This window comes from Ictidomys tridecemlineatus, chromosome 6 (genome assembly GCF_052094955.1).
Source record: "Ictidomys tridecemlineatus isolate mIctTri1 chromosome 6, mIctTri1.hap1, whole genome shotgun sequence".
Taxonomy (NCBI): Eukaryota; Metazoa; Chordata; class Mammalia; order Rodentia; family Sciuridae; genus Ictidomys; species Ictidomys tridecemlineatus.
The window spans coordinates 172,730,908-172,754,203 of NC_135482.1; the positions used below are offsets into that span (position 1 = coordinate 172,730,908).

General features: G+C 32.1%; 1 protein-coding gene across 7 annotated transcripts in view; it reads right to left on the reverse strand.

The window, feature by feature from the left end:
- Nucleotides 1-23,296, reverse strand: part of Pds5b (PDS5 cohesin associated factor B) — a 200,021-nt gene that overhangs the window by 106,573 nt on the left and 70,152 nt on the right. For all 7 annotated transcript variants that reach the window (XM_078016128.1, XM_078016127.1, XM_078016129.1 and 4 more), the window contains exons 2-8: nt 19,394-19,520; nt 16,068-16,271; nt 13,525-13,611; nt 13,313-13,410; nt 12,609-12,735; nt 5,859-5,939; nt 396-536 (exon numbers count right to left, since the gene is read on the reverse strand). In XM_078016128.1, coding sequence (XP_077872254.1) covers nt 396-536; nt 5,859-5,939; nt 12,609-12,735; nt 13,313-13,410; nt 13,525-13,611; nt 16,068-16,271; nt 19,394-19,501 — 846 coding nt within the window. In that variant the 5' untranslated portion in view covers nt 19,502-19,520. The remainder of the gene's footprint in view (nt 1-395; nt 537-5,858; nt 5,940-12,608; nt 12,736-13,312; nt 13,411-13,524; nt 13,612-16,067; nt 16,272-19,393; nt 19,521-23,296) is intronic.

Below are 23,296 nucleotides of genomic sequence, written 5' to 3' on the forward strand. Positions count from 1 at the left end.
AAACTTTCAACAACAATAAGATAATATGAATAAGAGAAAATATTTACCATTATATGGATAATGAACTAAACAACTTATGGCCCAATCAAGAAATCTGTACTCTATAAAATGCATTCTTTGAAAACAATGCTCAATTGTATAGCTATGATCTCAAAGGCAAGCCAAAACTGGAATCAATCTGGAAAGAACCATCCTGCTAATCATTCAGCAACCAGCTACAATCTGCTAGATACCATGCCAGGCATTGGAGATACACAAAACACACAAATAAATAATGGTAATACACTCCTAGTTCTGTTACATTCAGTTAAAATTACTTTTAAGAATTAAATAGCCATATATAATACTCTTTGCTAACTTGGGTGACAGAATCACATTATTTTTATAACAGTTACCTTTAATTTAAACTCAAGCTGGGGTAAAACAGAGAGCAGCAAATGACTATCAATATTGTAGAGCTCCAAAATTAAGTCAAACACATGTTCTGACAAATCACTGATAGATGTTTTCCCAAGCATCAGAACCTGATTAAAAAACTTTTGAAGAGGAAAAAAAAATTGCCATTAGTAGAAATGCCAAAGAAAAAATGAATTTGCCAAAGTCTTATTATTCATTAAATTCATTATTATTTTAAGCAAAGTCAAAGTAGGCATATCAAAACATTTTCTAACAATGGACAGGAAAACCATTAAAGGCTATGTGAAAAAATAAAACATGGAATTCACCTTGTACACAGTAAAACAGATTTGTATTGACTCATCAATTAATATGTATCAGTAAACCCTCTACCTTTCAAATACATCTTGTTCCCCATTGTGATAATTTATTGTGTTTTTGACAGTTTTAAGTGTCAACTTGGTAGGATTAAGGGATACCTGCGTAGCTGGTAAAGCATTGGATGTGTCTTCAAAGTGTTTCCAGAAAAGACTAAATCCATGGACTTAGGGGAAGGTTGCCCTCGATGTGGGTGGATACTATCCAATTGACTGGGATCCAGACACAACAAAAGGACAGTGGAAAGGCGAATTCATAGTTCTCTCTCCTGGAGCTGGGACCTCTACTACTGCCCTTGGACATCAGAACTCCAGGTTCTACAGACTTTCTGACTACAAGACCTGCACCAGCAAATTCTCCCTCTCCCATTGGGTTCTCTAGCTTTTTGCCTTGGAATGAGACAAACCATCAGCTTCTCTAGTTATATAGCTTTCGGACAGCCTTTGACAGACTCCATAATAGCTTGAACTAATTCCCCTAGTAAATTTCCTCTCATACATATATACATACACCTATCCTACTGATTATTTCTCTGGAGAACCCTAATAAGAATATCATCACCTCACTGGATAATTCCTTAGGGGAAGAAGTTCACATCTTGTTTACCTTAGAGTACAGAAAACAACAGCATCTAAAAGAGTCTTCTTATGCTTTTATAAGTAGAAGCCAATTGTATGTTTCATATATATAGCTTTATATTTTTAATGCAAAGCAAATTTTTAAATCATTTTTGTCTTCTTTTACATTCTGATAAATAAGGTATACATATGTATAAAGTTTACAACCTTAATTAAAATCCAATTAAAAGCACATATAAACAGTCAACAAGCTCTAAATAATTTCTGCACTTGATCATTCATCATATAACTACCAAAGTGGATAAGAATATATAACACAATAACCAAATTCCTTGTTCCAAAACTCTAAAAAGTTAAAGATAAACCTATAGATTCTTAAGTGTCCTTGTCTTGTCAGAGGAGTAGTTATGGATTCTTTATACCTCACAAGATGCCCTGATCTCACTGTGACAATTAATACACAACCTGGCATAATTAGGTTTTTGCTTTCTATAGAAAGTAGAGTCAAGTATTTCACATTTCTATATTTTATCCACTTACTCTTTTCACTCTTCAATTGGTTTTAAGTGAAGTATTCAGGTCTATGAACCAATACAGATTACCTTGTCAAGAAAGGGACAAAAGAACAAATCTAATTTTTTGGGGGGTGTGGATGTTAAAAATAACATATTTGCCCTTCCTATTTATCAATTTTGTGAAAACGGAACTTCATGACATTAAAAGGTTAAATTCTCATTGATATTAAAAATAAAGTGGCTTTTTTTGCTTCTATTCACAAATTTTCTCCTGTTTAAAAAAAAAAGAGTAAACTAAAAATCCCTCAATCTACTTTTTCTTAATAAAGAACAATAATCCATTCCAATCTGACCACCATGGTAATTAAATCATCATCATCTTCTATCAGTCTGGGGAAAAAACTTACTTTACAAAATAAAGACAAAATCATTCTCTGCTTTTATTTTTTACAAATTCCACTAAAACATTCACTGAACACCTATAGTTTGCAAAAATGCAGTGATCAAGTTGATCTTCTCCATTTTATAACGAGTCTAGCACCATGCCTGACACTGAGTGGGTCTCCAATACATATTTGATAAATGAATGAATAAATAACATAATATGTATTCTGGGGCTGGGGTTGTGACTCAGTGGTAGAGTGCTCACCTAGCACGTGCGAGGCCTTGGGTTCAATCCTCAGCGCCACATAAAAATAAATTAAAATAAAGATATTGTGTTCAACTACAACTAAAAAATAAATATTTAAAAAAATATGTATTCTGATATGAGTAAAAGACATGAAGCCCTACGTAAGGGCTTAAATGTTCAGTAAAGGCAGATATAGATATGAATGAAACATCTTCTTCCAAAAAGAAAATCATTAGTCTTTCATTTGCAAACAAGAAATTAATTTACATATTACAAATCATATTTCTTAATAGCACTGCCTCCTAATGAAAGAAGGCAGAAGTCAGTAATAAATCCTACCTTAGATTTACATGGCTAATTTTAGTTAATAAAGTACTTTCACATTAAATAACAATATTATTTACTACAACCCCCAGCATTATTAGCCCCAATTTACAGATGCAAAAACCAAGACATGGATTAAGAGATTTTATCAAATTTTATCTCTTTTAACAAGGATATAGGAGACAGTGATATTAAGAAATTTAATTTGTAGCATGTAAATGTACAAAGTAATTTTGTGCTGAATCCTAAAACTTTTAAGTAAAAAGGTATGGTGAAAAATAGTTAATATTGCTAAAAAGTAATCTGTGTAGGTAATCTCTGAGTTGTCAATAAGTACTTTTTCTTTTTTGTAATGTTTTAGTTTCGTTTCCTAGGTTGCCACATTAAAACTAATTCTATTATAAAAAATATTCTGCTAGGCACAGAGGTGCACACCTGTAGTCCAACCTACTCCAGAGGCTAAGTTAGAAAGATCACATGAGCCCAAAACTTTCGAATAGCCTGGGCTATATATTGAGATTCCATCTCAAAAGAAAAACAAACAACTAAACTACAATAATCTCTTAAGTTTTGTTTTGTTTTGTTTGGATTGAATCCAGAGGTACTTAATCATTAAGTCTCATCCCCAGCCCCTCTTTATTTTTCCTTTTGAGACAAGGTCTCAATAAGTTGCTCAGGGCCTTGCCAAGTTACTGTTTTTGAACTTGTGATCCTCCTGACTCATCCTCTGGAGCCACTGGGATTTTAGGCATGTGCCACCACACAGCTTCTTAAGTATTTATATATGTAAGAATCACTCTGTATAAAGAATAAACTTGAAAATGTCAATACTTGCAAGAGTGAAAACAAGTGAGAAAAAGAGAAGTGGGGTTATAACTGACTCCGTGTCTTACTTTTTATTTGCTAATTCTGTACTGGAAAAATAAATGAGCAATGGCTATTTCATCTCTGAGCCCAAAAAGGTAGAGACTGATTTCTAACATGTACTAATTTTGTCTTGAATTTGTCTTGTGAGAAAGAAATGTAACAGGAAGAGAAAAGCAATTCTCAATAACTTCTTTACTGACAGTCAAATAAGTCAAGGAACAAGAAAACAGGGAAACATGCAAAATAAATGGATGAAGTACTACAAATAAGTATATAATTGAAAGTGTGGTAGGGCAACTTTACTAGTCCCCTTTGCCTCAGCTTCTGATAAAGAACACAACAAGAAACTGGGGGTGAGGAGGGTGTCAGGGAGCCTCTATATTTCTACAGGTGACAACAGTGGGAAATTAAGGGAAAGTATAAGTGATTAGGCAATTTTTTACACTAATTTATCTGGGATTATTCCAAGTATTACCTTGAGGCTTTCTTCTTTCTTTAACTTTCATTATCAATATTTTCAAATATACCCCAAAATCGAGAGTATAGTAAAATGAACCTAATCATGCAGCTCCACTACCATTTTACATAATTTTCTTTCTTCAATTACTCCAATGAAATATTTATAATCCCCAATCCTAGAAGAGATAACAACATGGGATCGTGTTCTTTCCTTATTTTTGTGCCAGAAAAAAAGCACTAAAATAAGATTAAGTATTCAAAAAAAATAAAAATCTGGCTTGACAATATCAATTTAAATAAATGACCACCAGGAGGAGCTCACCTAGTGTGCTCTCTAACTGGGCCACAGAAATACTATTGAGAGGCACTTTGAAACAAGGGAAAGACAAGGGGTAATTAATTACAATACTTAAATCTGGATCAACACATTACAAGTGCCATTAAGTCAAAAAAACTGAATTCTACCATTTTAACTCAAGCAATAACCAAGATTCACAAAATTGTACAAAGCTGTACTTGGAGATCCCTGCCAATCTTGGAGCTATAAAGACAAACTACAGAATTTTATTGTACAGCTTTAGAAAGTTAACTCTTCAAAGCAATATTCTTACAAACTAAACTTATTTTTCGAAATCATCATATGATTCTTTAAGGCAACAAGCCAGAAACAATAGAAATCTACCATTTGTTTTATAAATTATTTTACTTTCTACAGTATATCTTTTAGTGATATCTTTCATATCCTATCTACATATTTTTTTGTATACTACAAAAAAATATTTCTTTTCTTCTAAGTTTAGGAGAATTTAAGTATTTAAACTAAAGGCTTCTTTGCTTGCTTTTTTCAAGATGACAGATTTGTGTCCTGGACTTATTTACATACAGGTGATTGAAAGGGAAAAGCAGATAGAAGGACAGAACTGTTAATTCCAAGAACCACCACTGACTCTGTTTTCTAGACTTGTGTTCTATAGGACACTCTATTAACATATACTACAATATGAATGGTGCTACCTGGAGTGGTACAACTCAACAACAGTGGAGAGAAAATAAAACCTAACAAAAGCTTTATTAATGAACCTAAATGGCTAAAAATATTTCTTCTAAAATCAATACAAGATTGATTATAATTGATAAATTATAATTGATAAATTATAAGTAAATAGAGTTTGGGTGATAATGGAAGTGCTCATTTCACTACAATTTTCCCTCTTTCTCAGAAAATGCAGCTTTAAATGGAATCTCTCCTAGTGATAGCAATAGATAAACAACTTTCACCAAATTGTTGCCAGTCATAGCTTGCCATCAATTTCTAGATCTTGACATTTTAATTCACATCTTCTTGCTTTTCAAATCAATTTAATCTCCAAAAAGCAACAAGCAATTTCTCTAAATAATGAAAAGTTCCCTAGGTTTTATGTAATTACATTTAACTCTTTTTCTAAGATTAGAAACAGTTTATCTTGCTACCCAAAATAAAAGCTGTTTTGGTTCTTAAACAATCTGAAAGAAGCACATGAACAAACAAGAAAGTGAACCTTCCAGAAAATATTAACCAAGAATAATATTAAGAAAGAAGAAGGAAAATACACTACTTAATAGTTAAAACACAAAATTTACAAAGTATACACTACTTGCTGAAATTTTGCTTCTAACAATATTTAAAACTTTGGCGTAATCCTTTGACAATGAATCACAACTAAAACTTACATTGGTAATATATGGTTCAATAGCTTGAGCTGTCCTCTTCAGTAAAGCTTTTGCCAAATCATACGCTTGCTTGTTTAAATTCTGAAAAACATGAATATAATATATTACATCTCTAACTATGTTTTGTTCTGTTTTGTTGCAGTATTGGCAATTGAATTTAGGGCTTTGCACATGCTAGAAATACACTCTAATAATGAGCTACAAACCCAATATTTCTAAGCTATGAAAAGCAAAATATTACCTATATTCAAAAGACTATGAGAAAACTATCTATTGAAGGAAGAAAATTAAACCACTTTCTTTTCTTAGGATGATCTGGCCTACTAGATCATAAGCTCCCTTTCAAGCAAGAATAAGTATATTCTCTTCATATATTATTCACAACAGAATGCAAAACACATAGAAATGTTCAATAAATGTTTATAGAAGAAGAAATAATTATTTTAAATCTAGTCTCAAATTCAAATCAGGCAAGTACAAATACAGGCTATTACTTGCCAGATCCACAAAAAGCAAAACACCATTCAGAAGATAAACTGTTTTCCAGAGTAGGCAGCAATGGGGGGAGGATTATGGCTTTTTAGACAGCTGAGAGAATGAAGACTTACTCAAAGCACATCTCAGCACACAGATTAAGTCCATAAATACAATAAGAAACACAATGAAGAGTAAAGCAAAAAGAAAAAAAAATGTGCAAGGAAAAGTATCTTAAAATGTGTTTCCCAGAGACTTCAATGATGATAGAAAAACAAAGATCTACAATGGAGTTACTACTTGGGATTAAGCACATTCCAGAGAACAGAAATAGAGAATATTCTTAAATTCATTCATTCATTGTTGTTGTTGCCATTTTTTGTTTTTGGTACTGAGAAGTGAACCCAGGGATACTTTGCCACTGAGGTACATCTCCAGAACATTTATATATATTTATATATATATATATATATTTTTTTTTTAAGTTATTGACGGTCCTTTATTTATTTATATGCAGTACTAAGAATTAAACGCAGTGCTTCACACATGCTAAGCAAGCACTCTACCACTGAGCCACAACCCCAGCCCCCAGCACATCTTTATTTTGTGAAAAGGTCTTGCTAGCCTCAAACTTAAGATCCTCCTGCCTCAGCCTCCCATAAACACATACCACCACAACAGGCTTAAATTCACATTTTAAGAAATTTATTTTTAGTTGTAATTGGACACAATATCTTTATTTTACTTTGCTGAGGATCAAACCCAGGGCTTCACAAGCATTAGGTGAGTGCTCTACCACTGAGCCACAACCCCAGCCCCCTAAATTCACATTTTTTTTAAAAAAAAATTTAGTTGTAAATGGACATAATGACTTTATTTTATTTATTTATTTTCATGTGGTACTAAGGAATCGAGCCCAGTGCCGCACACATGCTAGGCAAGCATTTTACCACTGAGCCACAGCCCCAGCCCTAAATTCACATTCTATACTCATGTATTTTTTTTATTTACCTGCCTTGATTCTTACACCATATTATTTCATTCATTCACAAGACTCTTTGAGCAAATGGAAATAATTTTCTGGAAGTTCTCGGCAATTTTTCAATTGGCCTATTTTGTTTTGTTCTTTCTGCAGAACAAACCTTTGTTTTAGGGCATATTTGTCTTTTCACAATGCTTATGGTATCTTACAGCACATAAAAGCTTTCATCTTTCACATAAACAAATATTTCATATCTTCTTATATGACTACACTCTCTAAACCTTTAAGAAATACATTCCAACCCTGAGGTGTAAAGATTTTTTTAAATAAAATTTTAAAAATTTACTTTTCAGATTCAGAACTTATTCTACCTGTGATCTATTTTTATACATGGTATAAAATAAGAATTTAATTTTATTTTCCATATGTCCCTTTGTTCATTATTGCCTGCTTACAGTCAAAAAGGACATATGAAAAAGAAATCTTAACACCAAGTCCCTACTTTTTTCCTTCTTCAAAATTGTTTAGTTATTGTTTATCATTTGCCCTTCCATGTGAATTTTAGATTTCATGTGTCAAATTACATGCACTATTGATTGGATTATCAATTAGTATGCAGTACGCTGACATTATTATGATCCTCCATGTCTCATTCCAAAAACAATCTCTCAACATGTTAAGTCTTCTATGCACTGTTTCAGTCAACTATGATTTAACATAAAGATCGTGCATAATTTTTGTTAAATTTCTAAGTATATTATTTCCTTTGTTAAAGCTATAAATGAAAACTTTTTAGAAGTTGTGCTAACAGATTTTCTAATACTGATCTTTTATCTAGCAATTTTACAGATTTTACAGAATTTTCTTATTTGATCTAGAAATTGAATCTGTATACTGTGATTGATTGTACACAATCACATCATGTGTGAATGATTTTAGTTTTGTTTCATGTTTCTAATTCTTTTATATTGTTTTAATCCCACTAACTTAAGCTTTACTATAGTGCTGAGTAGCACTGGCATACTTGTCTGTCTTACATCAAAGCCACATTTTTAGAATTTCCTAACTTCAAAGAAAACGCTTCAATATTTCACTGTTAAATACAGAACCATACATATCCTTATTAGTTTAAGAAAGTTCCTTTCTATTTAAAATTTTCTAAGAACTGTTATCATAAATTCTACTAAATTTTACTAAACAATCTTTATCTCCCACAAGTCTTTCTCTTTGACCTGTTTCTCTAGACAATTAACTTAGTCTAAACATTTTCTACTGTTAACTTTCCTTCAATACCTAAAATAAAGCCAATTTAGTCATTATCATTATTGCTTTTACCATTCTAGAAGCTATATACTATTATTTTTTAAATATTTTTAGTTGTAGTTTGACATAATACTTTTATTAATTTATTTTTATGAGGTGCTGAGGATCTAAACCTAATGCCTCACATGTGCTGGGTAAGTGCTCTAACACTGAGCCACAATCCCAGCCCCTGTATACTATTATTTTATATTCAATTAATGTGACTACATTGGCAAGTTAAATTAGCAAATCTTCTTTCTGGATTGCTTCCTGCCTAGTTTTCTAGGACGATCATAATTTGTTTATAAAGTGAGTTGTAAAATTCTCTCTCTCTTCTATAATTCAAAAGCTATTGAATAGTACAACTATTTACCACCTCTACTACTGAACTACATCCCAGCCCTGAATATATTTTTATTACCAATTTGGGGTTTTCAGGGAATATCACTATGTTTTGTTTCATTAATTTCTGCTGTTTACTATTTTTTCCCTCTTGTATATTTTGTTTAATCTATGAATGTTTTTATAACTTCTTGAATTGGACGTTAAAATATAAATTTACATTTAAAAAATTCAAACTGCATCCCACAGGTTTTAATGTTAATATTTTAATTATCACTTCTAAATAATTGTCATTATGCTGTATTTTGTCAATTACTTATGCTTGTTATTAAGCTTGTTGTTTTGTGTTTCAAATCCTCAACTATCAATTATGGTCTCTTGTACTATTTGACTAATAAACACTGGAAATCTGCATGTTCAAATTACCCATGAAAGTGTGAACTCTTTCTTTCTCTTTTATAACTCTCAATATATATTTTGTATATTGTGAATCAGTATGCATACACCAGTTTAGAACGATTTCCTAAGAACTAAAATTTTTATTAATTATATAAAGTCATTCTTTATCCTGTAAAAACAACTATGTGTACTAATAAGCAATCTCAGTTTTCTTTTGATTTATATTGTTTGACAATTCTTTTTTCAGCCTAAACTTTACATCCAATCTTTTCATGACTATATTTTGTTTTTGTTTGTTTGTTTTCGAGGAATTAAACTCAGGGGCAATCAACCACTGAGCCACATCCGAAGGCCTATTTTGTATTTTATTTAGAGACAGGGTCCCACTGAGTTGCTTAGCGCCTTGCTTTTTGCTGAGGCTGGTTTTGAACTCATGATCTTCCTGTCTCAGCCTTCTGAGCAACCATGCCCAGCCACAACAATGTTTTAGATGTTTCTCTTATTAACATCAACCAGGTAAACTATCCTCAACCTGTTTTATGTGGTAAATCTAAGCCATTTACATTTATTGTAATTCTTTATTTTATTTTCCTGCAATCCTTAAAATTTTTAAGATGAACCTACTGCATTCAAAGTTCAAAGTTAATCAATAACTCTAAATATTCCTGATACACCAGGATCATATTAAACCACTCAATCTTATGTTGTTATCTGTAACCCAGTGGTATAGAATCATTTTGTTAATATCCCGTTAATTATTATATCATTAGAGCATTTCTTACAAATATTGATTATATTTCACTTCTAAATTCAATTTTCTTCATTCTACAGGACTTAAGATAGTTCTTTCAGGAAGGATCTATGTATGAGTGAATATATAATGTTTTCACTTAAATAGGATATACAACTACTTTTTGACTTAAACAGGATATACAACACTACTTTTATCTTAGCATTTTTGGAAAACATTTTTACTGTCTTCTGGCTTCTATCCATCAAGAATTCACTCTTCAGTATAACCTTCATTTCTTTTTTTTTTTTAATTTATTTTTTAGTTGTAGTTGGACATGAAATCTTTAATTTTTTTTTTAATTTATTTTTATGTGGTGCTGAGGATCAAACCCAGGACCTCGCACGTGCTAGGCGAGCGCTCTACCTCTGAGCCACAATCCCAACCCCCTTCATTTCTTTTTAATAGTTAAGCTTTTTCATTCTGTGTGCTTTCTAGACGTTCTGTTTTGGTGTTCCCCATTCTCTCTCCAGGATGTGCCTGGAGAGGTATTTATATTTATTTATTCTGTTCACAAAACATTTACTACCTAACCTATACTTTCATGTTTTTCATGATGGTACATTTCTGAATCATTTTAAGGTAATTTCTATTTGAATATCACTTTCTCTCTTTTCTCTAATTGCTGTTCTCAAATCACTATTAAACATACTGAACCTTATCTTTCATGTTTTCTCTATAGTTCTCTGTGTCTGTAAAATTTCCTCAAACTCACCTCCCAGTCTCTATCTCTTATATAAAATCTAATCAAGATTCTGATTTCAATGACCAGTGTTAATTTCCATTAAGTTTTTCTTCTAATCCTCTCCTAGTTTTTAACACTTTTTGAATGTCCTTAATTCATTTAAACATATTTTATCTTTAATCTATTTAATAATATTGATGATTTTTTTAAACTTTGTTAGAATGTTTTATTTAGTGCCATGAACATTCACCAAACTACAAAGAGTTAAAATTATGTAAAGGATGCAAAACAGAAACTGACTTGGAAAATTTCCAATGTAAGATATACAGATTGAGCAGAGGATTGTATTTTAAGTAGTTGATGGGAAGATTCTAACTCCTATACTCACAGAAAAGAAGATCCTAAAATTCTAGGTTCTTAGAATTGATGGGTCTCAACACTGTGAGCCAAGAAGAAAATATATATGGAAGTACCTATATGTATATACTGCTATTTTATTTTAATAGTGCTCAGAATAGAATCAAGGGCCTTACACATGCTAGGCAAATAAATGCTCAATCACTGAGCTACACCCTCAGCCCAGCAAGTGTCAGAGTACTTTCCACAACAAAGCCTTTTTACATGACAGTACTAAGGGATAGCAGATAAAGGCCTGGGACATTGCTTACCAGATGCTGAGTACAAAAAACCTACCTGAATACTTGATTTGCATTTAAGAGACTCCACCTAGTTTTTACAGTTTCTTGAATTAAAAAGATAATAGATGTGGGCACCAAGTCCACTGAGGTGGTCAGAAGACCTAGTTTTAGCTCCCCAATTTCCTTTTTCATGATAATCAAAGATACAGATATCACAACAGACAAAGGCAAGGCAGGCTGCAAGAGCTAAGAAAAGTGGGAAGAAACCAAGAAGTATAGGAGTGGCAAGATGGAGGAAGCTCAAGAGTCTAGAGCACACCAGCATGTGTGATTTTCATGTAATAAACATATTATTAGAATTTTGGAGGTCCAACTGTACTACTATTTGTAGTGAATGCTTACTTTTTGCAATGATAAATTATTCTAAATTCTGAAATTTTGGATTATGAGTTAATTTTCACTAAAGCATTATTTGAATTGATGCTGTGCATCTGTAGACTACGGTATCTTGCCACTGAGGTCGCAAATTTGAACAGATGTTTATATTGGTAATTCTTGTCCGTTCTCCTGAAACCAGACCTCTTCTAAATCACAGAACACTATTTCCAATCATTTACCAGACACTCCATCATTTAAAAAAAAAAACAAAGCACAAATATATGCACTGGAAAAAAAAATACATACAAACACACATCTTGATTAACATTACTTAGGCAAGAAAGACTGTAATCAACATATCCCTTGACTCCTAATAGTAGAGGCTTCCCTTTTAATTCCATTTCTCCTGTGTACCTACATGTCTTTCACTTAAGGACATAACTGGTTCCATTTTTCAACACTGAGTGAGTAGCTATTAACTCACTCACTGAAATACACCCTAAACAAATCTGAATTATCACAAATATTTTATTATAAGAACTAAATATATTATTTCTTCTTTTCATTTAATGTATGACTACTAAATGTAACATTTTATTTATTACACATTAAATGATAAATATATACTAATATTAATGAATCAACAGATTCTCCAAAACTAAGCTTAAAGTAGGATAAACTGTATTTGGAATCTAAGCACAAATTCTGAATATTAATATTAAGGGAATTTAGATACATTTCAGTACATACTGTAACTCACCTTATGGGCAGGCACCAGATTTACTAAAACTGTGTCCAAAAGCTCCTGAGACACTGTATCGCCTTCACAAATAATAGAGCTCATGAGGTCTACCATGTGCATATGAACTTTCTGATTGTGTCCATTACTGAAATTCAAAACAGATATTTCATTTAAAATACAACTGAGATTAATAAGATTTAATCATAAGATGATATTGGTCAACATTTTACTTTATAAAAATGATAGCAAAAGAAAAAATAGTGTATTTTTATTTAAAGCTTCTTTCTCTAAAATCTTACAATAGTATCCAAAATAATTCCTTAGATTACTTTCTTATTTTTATCAATCTCACACCCAAAGTAATTAAATCAAATGTGATTTCAGTTTTGCCCTAAATTCAGAAAGTCAAGTTGTTTTGACATCCTAAAATTTTAAGTGCACAAGAACCTCAAATAAACACATGCTTTAAGGAGTTAATATATAATTTAGAAATTCTAAATAATATAATCAAAAAAATTTGACTTCTAACCAATAAGCACTTATAATAAAATTGAGTAAGTTCCATACATTTGAAAACATCTATGAAAAAAAATTAAAATGAAGTTACAATTCAGTCTTCTAATATTTATCCTAATAGTATATACATATTCATATGTTAATTTAAAAACAAAGTTTAATTTTATATTTTCTAAAATGTTATATACTTAGTAAAATACACTTACTTTATAACTGAAAATAATGTTCTGTATAGTTGGGTAAAAATTTCATTGCTATCTTCTAACTCAAAGCATATGTTATATGACTTGACCCAAGCAATGTTCTAAAAATAAGAAGTAAAAAAGATGAAAGGTAAATACTTTAATTGATAAAAATATTCAAGCACTTAAAAAGAAGGTTAACTGAATACAACCTCAAGATAAAATATATTGCTTACCTCAAGTAAATAAAAATACCTATTGAACTGTGGGCTCTTTGTATCCTCTAACCCCTTCAACTGCCTTGTTATAAACATAAATATATCCTTTAAAAAAAAGACAATATACAGTTTAGATTATGAATGCTAAATGAAAATACACATTAAACTACTAAAGCAAATTCAGCACTTATATGCACACATCATGATAAAATGTTAAAAAAAGAAAGAAAGAAAACTGGGTCAAACTTCTTAAAGAACACTCTTATATGAAGAACACTATATATCTTATTATCCTTCATAGGAAAACACTGAATAAATTTACATAATCTTAAAACAGAGAAAGAAAATGTTCATCTTACTGCAAGTTAAACAAATAAGTCTGAAAATTAAGTCAACTAAAATTTATACTACTGTTAGAATTTTTAAAAAGTTGCAATAACTGAGAGCTGATCAGGTTTGCTGGAACCACACAATGTACAATAATCATGTAGCAAAAGCAGAGTACAGGAAACTTAAAATTCCAAAATAAAACTGCCAACTAACAAGATCCCACAAAGAAGCTTAGAAATTTTAAAGACTCTTAGAAGTCAATTTGTCAGGCTTCCCATCTACACTGTAATTATTTGCTTCCCCCCCAACACCATTTCTGTCTATTCTCATATCTTGCTTTTAATTTTGTACTACATTTCCCTTATACCTGGGTAAAGACAGATGTAATGACACTTTGAGTCAAGTTTTCACAAAAATGAGTTTCATGAGAAATGTAGATGATGTTTTGGAAGTTTGAAAAAAGGTTTAAAATTATGAAAGCTAATTATGCAAAGAAAGCATGTTATGAGTAAGAGAAAAAATATTCCCTTAAGTAAAATAATGAGCAAGCTTTTTATAAAGTGAAGAAATGTAATATGTAAACAATTGAGTAGCTTTTCAAGAAAAGTACTATCAAAAGTACAACCTTCAAAAACAGTTGCTTTAAAAGTTAATACTATAAAAAATATGTTCTCCATGAATGAACCCTTCCTAAGTTGTCTGAAAGAGACTACATGCCATACTGACTTGATCTGGAGATGGAAAGATAACAGTCAACTTGTTTAAAACTTCTGCAATAATTACTGAACTAAACATGAGGTCAAGTATATAAAAAGAGTTTGCTGATGACAAAAACAAAGACAGTGGAAAGATAAAGATGGCCTAATTTTCAAATATATATAACATTACTGTCAACAAAGAAAAATATTAACTTGATGCTAACATAAAGTGAAAACAACGCCATAAATATTTATAAAGTTCCCTTAAAAATCAATAATTTTAAAATACTACCCTCAAAGAGAAAAAGTCATTTAGAATAAGACCAAAAGATTGATCAGAAAAGCAAGGTACTTTAAATTTTTCAGTTAGCAAGTAATCCATGAAGTCCCAAATTTAATCTCAGTTATTCAATATTGTTCTCCATAAATTGCCCTATTATAAAAAGAGAAAAGACCTGTAGCTATCCTTTTAGGAGGGCATTTCATTACCTAAAGGCCTTTGAGATAGGTCAATGATTACACAAACTGAGAAATCCACGACAGAGGTAAGGAAGATGTATAGCAGCAGTCTTAAGTTATATTTCCTTTTTGTGACAATGCCCAAAAGACACCTGGTGAGGAAGAGCCACAGCCTACATCAAACAAATACATTACTCCTTAACCACTGAAATATACCCAAATTAGAGATCCACAATGAGAAATCAAGCTATACAACTGGGAACACAACTAAATGACCCACTCATGTTATCCACATTAAGTTTCTGACTATTCTCAAATCTTACAATTTCAATTTTTAAATGACAAAATATATCCTTCTCCCTTCCTCAGATTTTGAGGTTCTTTCACCAATCAAAATATAAAACAAGCATGCCAGAACCAGTTGGGCCTTCCATAATGGGATTTCAGCAGACATGATCAAGTGAATGAGTTCCTCATTCCAATTACCTAGAAGCAAGTTCATGAATCCAAGAGCCGTACCTGTTCTTCTTTTCCCCCACCACTGTAAACACAGTTCCTGACACATTACCTAACATCAACATTTACTAAATGAAATAACAAATTGTTGACCATTTCACAGTGTAGATTAATAACCTTCCTACAGACAGTAATTATCTAAGCCATAGTTTCCACAATTACTTTTAATGGTTATTGCTTTTTTAAAATTCTTTCTCACCTGTCTTACAATCATTTGGTATCTTTTATACAGCTCGGATTCAGGTTTATATTAGCTACTATCATTTAAATAATGACCATAGGTCTTCAATATAGATTTTCAAAAAGGGAAAGGAATGGCCCCAGAGATGATCTCAAAACAGAGTTGATGACATAATATTAAAAATACAGTATTCACTGTATTAATCCACTTATACTGAAGATCAGAAATTGTTTTTCAAAACCAAATTTTAAAGAAAACAGAAACTTAACAGAAGAATGCTACAAATCATTCCCTCAAATTTCAAGAAAATATTTTAATTCCCATTTTAGTTAGAAAGATGAATCAAATTTTTATCCGTTCTTTTAATTGGTACTTGCCTTTAGTTTATCAGGGGATGTGTAAGGAGCTTCAGGAGCATAAATCCTGAAAATATCTGCAAGGCAGCAGGCCACCAGTAAACGAACATCTTTATCAGGATGCTTAAGGAAAAAGTCTGAAGCAAGATGTAAAGCTAGATTTAGATAAAGCTCCTTTTCTTCTTCAGAGTCCTGGTCCATGTCCATGAAAGTTTTCACAACCATCTATGTGAAAACAAAAATAATGACATAGTAAAATGTTCCATGAAAAAATAATCTCTGAAATAAAGATCATATTAATTGCAAAAGTTAACTCCAAATAAATATCCTTACATTCTTCCATAGAAAGTATCTGAGAGAATAAGATCCTTCTAGAACTATAGGGTAAACAAATTTTCTTTAAATACTAAATATTTTTCATTTACTCACTATTATCTGTGAACCAGATTTTAAAAGTTTAAAATTAAATTTATACAGTGGTCATTATTTTAAAAATTGTAATTCATTATTGAAAAACTTTTCATTGAAATATCTCATTCCATATATACAACTGGACTAAAAGGAATATGCCCTTAAAAATAGTATCCTTTTTTAAATATTTCTGATCCTTTCATTAGAAGAAAAAGTATATTTCTAGATTAAAAACCTACTATGACCAATTTCGTTTTCTACCTCAGCCACTAAACTACTGGGTGGTTTTATATATTCAGCCAACAAAGAATATATAAACAGTCTCAGGAAAGGATGTCAAAGGTGCATCCTTAAACTCTGAAAAGTTACCATAAAGTGACTACTATAGCATAAAAAAAATATTTATTGTGTCATAGTAAAAGAGAATATGATATGGATATTTCACTGACCCAAAAGCATATATGTGTTGAGCAGAAGGAAGCTACAAGAAATGGATGCTTATTAAAAAATCCACATAGAACTGAGACAGAAATAAGAACGGTGAGGAACTACATAGCTTGAACATTGTGATTGTGAAGTGCTCTTTCACAATGATGGTCTCAGTCTACATTATATGTGTTCAAATGAGACTTAAGAAAATTGCCTATTTGTCAAGAACTCACATTTAAATATAACACAAATGGCAAGGTGAGCATTTGGTATCCACTAGGTGGTGCTGCAAATACTAAGCTACACACAGGGATCCAACAGCAAGTATCAATGTCTACATTTTGGTCCTGTGCACTGCAAGGATATTACTTGCTCTAGAGTTAGATATCTGAGTGGTTCGATTTTGTACTGAATTCTCAGAGCAGCCATGGAAAAACAGGTTCTTCACAGAGCAACCCCTCAGTTCTATTATGCCAGAACCAACGATAGACCAATCCTTCCAATCCCACAGTATAGTTTAAGTTTATTATGTCCAGGGCTACTTTAATTTTTTGTTTGTTTGTTTCATTACTTTTAATGTTCATGCTTTTATGAGAACACACAAAAGGAAACCTATTTTTATCTTTAGAATCTTTTCATAGGAGTGGAAGCTTAACTATATTTTGAATAAAATGTTACAGGAAAAACTAGAAGTTATAATATCACCCTATACATTAACAAACATAATTGATAAGACTTACTCGGGTACATATAAAAAATATTATCATCCCACATAAAGTCCTTTTTTATATTTCTCTAAGAAGGAGGATGCGAAAAAATAGTGGAAAGTGTAAATTAGGAAAATGAATGATGAAAAAGTATAAACCAGATTACTGCTTAGCATAACCGCCTGTAAAATATTGAAACCATACTACCAAACACTAAATATGAGTAATATAGGAATCATTACATTAAGTTCAACAAAACTTGCTCAAAGGCCAGATAATGAGAATTTTTCACTACTTTCTGCAACTTAATTGGTATTGTACTGCTCATTAATAACTCTTCTTAGTCCTCTAAATTAAAAAAGGTGTCTGAGAAAATAACATCTCCAAAAGACACTAAATGCTAATCAGCTTGTACATGCAGGCACTGTCTACATTCAACATTAGTTTCTCAGCAAACAATAGGGATATTTACCTAGCAGTACTGGAATAAATACATCTGAGGAAATAAATATAATGGTTTCCAAAAAAATTCAATAGGTCAAGAGAATGTAAATACACAGAAAAATGAAACATATAAAACTACATACAAGTTCAGAACCAGAAAAAATACCCACATTTCAGCAAATTTACTCTCTATAAAAATAGCTTTTCTTTCAAAAATATGATAGGTGGTATTCTAATAATTTATGTATACATGTATAATACCAGTCCTCATATAAAATGGGGGGCATTTTTTGCTAGATATTGAACTCAGGGACACTTTATCACTGAGCTAATGCCCCCCTTTTAAATTTATTTTGAGATGTAGTCTCACTAGGTTGCTTAGGACCTTGTCAAGTTGCTGAAACAGACCTCAAATTTATGATCCTCCTACCTCAGCCTCCCAAATGGTTGGGATTATAGACGTTCATCATCAACTAAAACATTATAGTATTAATATCCTTTTCTTCTTATAAAAAATACACTACGTAGTAATACAAACCGTTAAGAAATTTTTCAGCACTGGCATTCAGGTAAATAACAAGACAACATGAAACATTATACAAGGTATAACATGTATCAAAACATTACATGGTACCCCACTATATATGTACAAATTTTACATATCAGTTTTTTTTAAATGAAAACAATAATGTTTCAAGCAATATGCCTAGGTAGATAAAACCTAGAAGGAAAAACATGCTTAAAAATAAAGACTATCTAAACTAACTGATAAATCAACTTAATGATCTCCCTGCCCACTATGCTATTTTAATCATCACAGGGACCATCAATGCCCTGAAGACAATAAGTGAAACACAATTCATATACACAGAAAGAGACCCTTGTCATTCAGTGACCACTTCATCTATGAAAGTTCTCCATCCATCTTGATTTGTTATCATTTGTCAGAAGCAAACGGAAAAGCTGTCAATCTCCAACCTACTCTCAAAATAACTGTAGAAAATTACAGCCCGAGTACTCAGTTCGAAAGCTTAAAACTTCCCCAGACTTAACTGGTTGCTTTATAAAATAAATAACATAATAGGAAAACGAGACAACTTTGTACCAAAAAAATTATAATGAACTTTTTCTTTAAACCTAAGCATGAGAAGCCCTAGTTTCATCTTACTAACTGCTCTCCCATCAGTGGTAGCCAAAGAATTTCTACTATTCCTTATCTACTCTACTCCCTTAGATCCTTTCTCTGCCATTTGCTGCTTAAATTAGTTTAAAGTTGCCCTGAATATGCCCTACATGATTCCCACTAAAAAACCCACAATAAATAGATATCCAAAATAAGTACTTAATTTTACTCACCTTTAACCGTCTTACCATCTCCTCTTTAGATATTTTATCTGAGATTTCCTTGACACCAGGAGGATAAGTAATTTTTCCATCATTGGTCCTTGTCTTTGAATGAGCCATAATGGAAATATTTTTACCCCTAAAATAAGAAAATAATTAGATTCAAACAAATTTTTAAAAAACAGGTATAAACAACATTTATAACAAACAAAAAAGGTAACTTGTCCTCAAAACAATTTAATTCCCTCCCAGTTTATAGTAATTCATTCATTTAAAATAATTACCCTCCTGAACATTTCCCAAAATTATTTTTTAGAAAACAAGACAATTTTTTTTCATTTCAATTAGTGGCAAACTTGTTACTTACACTAACCCCCTAATCACAATGTATGTGTGTGTATGTATATATATGTGTGTGTGTGTGTGTGTGTGTGTGTATACACATGTGTGTGTAAAAAATTACAAAATAAGCAGCTTTTTAAGGTACCAAAATTACTCAAACCAAAAATCTAAGAAAAACCCCAGAGAAATAAATGGAGCATTGAAGCATTATATCCACTTATGCTCTGAGAGTATTTGTCAATCCTTATAAAAATAGGATTCAGCTTGGGTGATATCATAGGGCAAGAGTCAGAGTAAATCTGTACCTGTCAAAGCAGAGGAGTCAAATATGAAACTCCCCTGACATAATGTGTATATTACCCCATCCTGAAAAAGATACATCTGCAAAAGAGAGAGTAAACCAGAAATCACTCTGTGTCCTTTTCTCCCAATCTCACCCGAAAGAACATCAGAAAAGGGCTGCTTTGGTGCTAAGCACAACAAGGTAATAACATATTCAGGGCAAGAATAATAAGTGAGTTTTAGCCATGGGCCTACACATTTGCTGAGCTTGACATGACCTTTGTGTCCCTGAGGACCTCAAAACATAAACTTAGTGATCCCCAACTGGCAGTACTCTTAAGTACCTAACGTAAGTAAATCCAAGTCCTGCTTAAACTTGGCACCTTTATCCTAAGCAAAGAAATCCCAATGTGACATTTTGAAGATAAAGAACAGTATCATGGGCTGGGGATATGGCTCAAGCGGTAGCGCGCTTGCCTGGCATGCATGCGGCCCGCGTTCGATCCTCAGCATCACATGCAAACAAAGATGTTGTGTCCGCCAAAAACTAAAAAATAAATATTAAAATTCATTCTCTCTCTCTCTCATCTCTCTCTCTCTCTCTCTCTCTCAAAAAAAAAAGAACAGTATCAAGTCAAAAATAATCAAGCAACTAACAAAATAAAACTTGAGCAAGAACCAGCAGAAATAATAGACACCAAGAAGAGATCCAGAATTCTTGATATAAATCCATAGATGATAATACTACTAATAATTTTTTTTAAAATAACAAACAATTGTAAAAATATGTGCAGGGAAAATATAAAGAATAAGCAAGAAATTTTGAATAAAAACAGAAAAATGACAAACATTGAAATTAAATACTCAGTGGGTAAGTTCATTAGAAGAGAGTAAAAACCATTAGAATCAGTGAACTGCAAGAAACTAGAACATAAAGAAGGAAGGTCTAACTGCAACGTGTTTCACACTAATATCTGGAGAAGGAGAAGGAGATAGTCAAAATATCTATACAGAAAATACTTTATCTGAGAAAAGTAGGATGTTACAAATACCCCACAGCATAAATCATCCTTATTAACATTCCACTGAAAACTATTATTTTGAAAGCTTTTACTTGTGATAAGGAACTATACAAGCATCCCTACTAGCATAATTGTTACCGGACATTGTAACTAAGATGCTAATCAAAGAAAGTAAAGGGGAAAAGATGTAAGGGCTAAAAAGGAAAGAAACTAAGTTATTATTTGTAGTTTTATGATTGTGTATACATAAGCTCCAAAATGGTTTATAGACAAAACATCTGAATTAATAAGACTGAGTTTAGCAAGGATGTAGAACAGAAAAATCTATATAGAAACTTTATCAACTACAGGTAGCACAATACTTTCCCAAGAAGCAAAGGAAGGGAAGAAACCAAAAATAATAGGTAAATCAATGGGAAAGAAGGAAATAAAATTGTCCCTGTATCCAGGCAACATGATTGTCTACTCAGAAGACTGCAAAGGAATCCAAACAAACAAAAAAACTAGTAGTTTCTCAAAGCTACACGATTTAAGACCAACATCCAAAAAGTACTGTCTTTATTTGTTAGCAAGAAAAAGATAGAAACGTAAGTTAAAAACAATACCATTTATAGTTCCTCCCTGCCCTGAAATTAATTGAATACTTTAGTATAAAGCTAACAAAACATATATAGGACTGGTATACTGAAAAATATAAAAACTGATGAAAGAAATCACAGAAGATGTAAAAAATTTTTAAAATAACATGTTCATGAACTAAAAACATCAATATAATAGAGATACAAACTCTCCCCAGATTGGTCTATAGACTTACAGATTCCATCAACAATTCAGTAAGACTTTTCACAGAGATAAAGCTTATTTTAAAACTTATGCAGAAAGACAAAGGAACTAAAATAGCTAAACAACAGTGGAAAACAATGAGAAGAAATCATTGCACAATTTTAAAACATTCTATACACAGTAACTATATTAAATAAAACAATGTGATGTTAGCTGATAGACATACAGAGATCAAAAGGAACATAAATGATTAGAAATAAACCTGCACAAATGCACAAAAATGATTTTCACAAAGGTGCAAATGCACTTCAAGGAAGCAATAAATCTTTTTCACATACAGTGCTAAAGGAAGTGTATATCCACAAGCAAAAAGAAAAATGCAGTTTAAATACAAAAGTTAACATTTAAATGGTCATGGAATTATCTATAAAACTACAAAATTCTGGTAAAAATTCTTGAAAAAAAAAATCTGGGCTGGGATTGTGGCTCAGTGGTAGAGCACTCGCCTAGCACAGGTGGGACCCAGGTTCGATCCTCAGCACCAAATAAAAATAAAGGCATTGTGTTGTGTCCATCTACACCTAAAAAACAAATATTAAAAAAAAAAAAACTTCACCACTAGGCCTAGGTGAAAATTATTAGAAATAATACCAAATCAAGATCCATAAGAGGAAAACTTGATAAATTGAATTTCAAAGTTAAAGCTACAAATTACAGGAGGTCCTGTTTCTGGCTGCTTTGTGGCATGAAACCAAGAAAGCAGACAGGCAGCTTCTCTATAGGGTCTCACACCTAGACAGAATACGACACCTCAGAGTGTGAGAGGACCCCTATACAGCGGATTTTCGCAGAAATCACCAGCGCTGCTACCACTGGAGCAGAAATCATAGCCTTTGCTTTCAAGTGGGACTCCAGACTCCAGATCCGGGGCCGCAGTTCTAGCTCATGCACGGCTTAGCGGAATCACCTACAAGCACCTCTGCAGAACTCCAGACTGCCTGCTCTACTCCCACTCAGGTCACTGGGCTACTGACTATCCACACCACAGGGCCATTGACCAGCTCCCCCCACCTTACAAGATGCCCCAGCAATGAAGGCAAACCAACTCCATCTTGGAAAACCTTTCTCACCAATTTTGGTGGGAGTGGCTATGAGATAGAATCTCCATTTGAACAGGTGATATATTGTTGATATTGGGATCTGTTAACATTGTCCTTCCCCACAAAGGAGGGATCTTGGAACCCTACAAGAGCACTGTAAATCTATAGTCTAAAAATAATAACACAAGAGATCCACAGAGCTGGATAGGAAGTCGCATGAGCATCAGGAAAAGACAAAGAAAGAAAGTACCGCAAACAAATCAAGAAAACATATCATTAGAAGTATTGGCAGCTACAACAGAAAAAAATGACATGGTTAAGATGTTCTGGGAACTCAAAGAAGACATAATAGAACAAATGCAGGCAGTGAAAGATCACTTTTGACA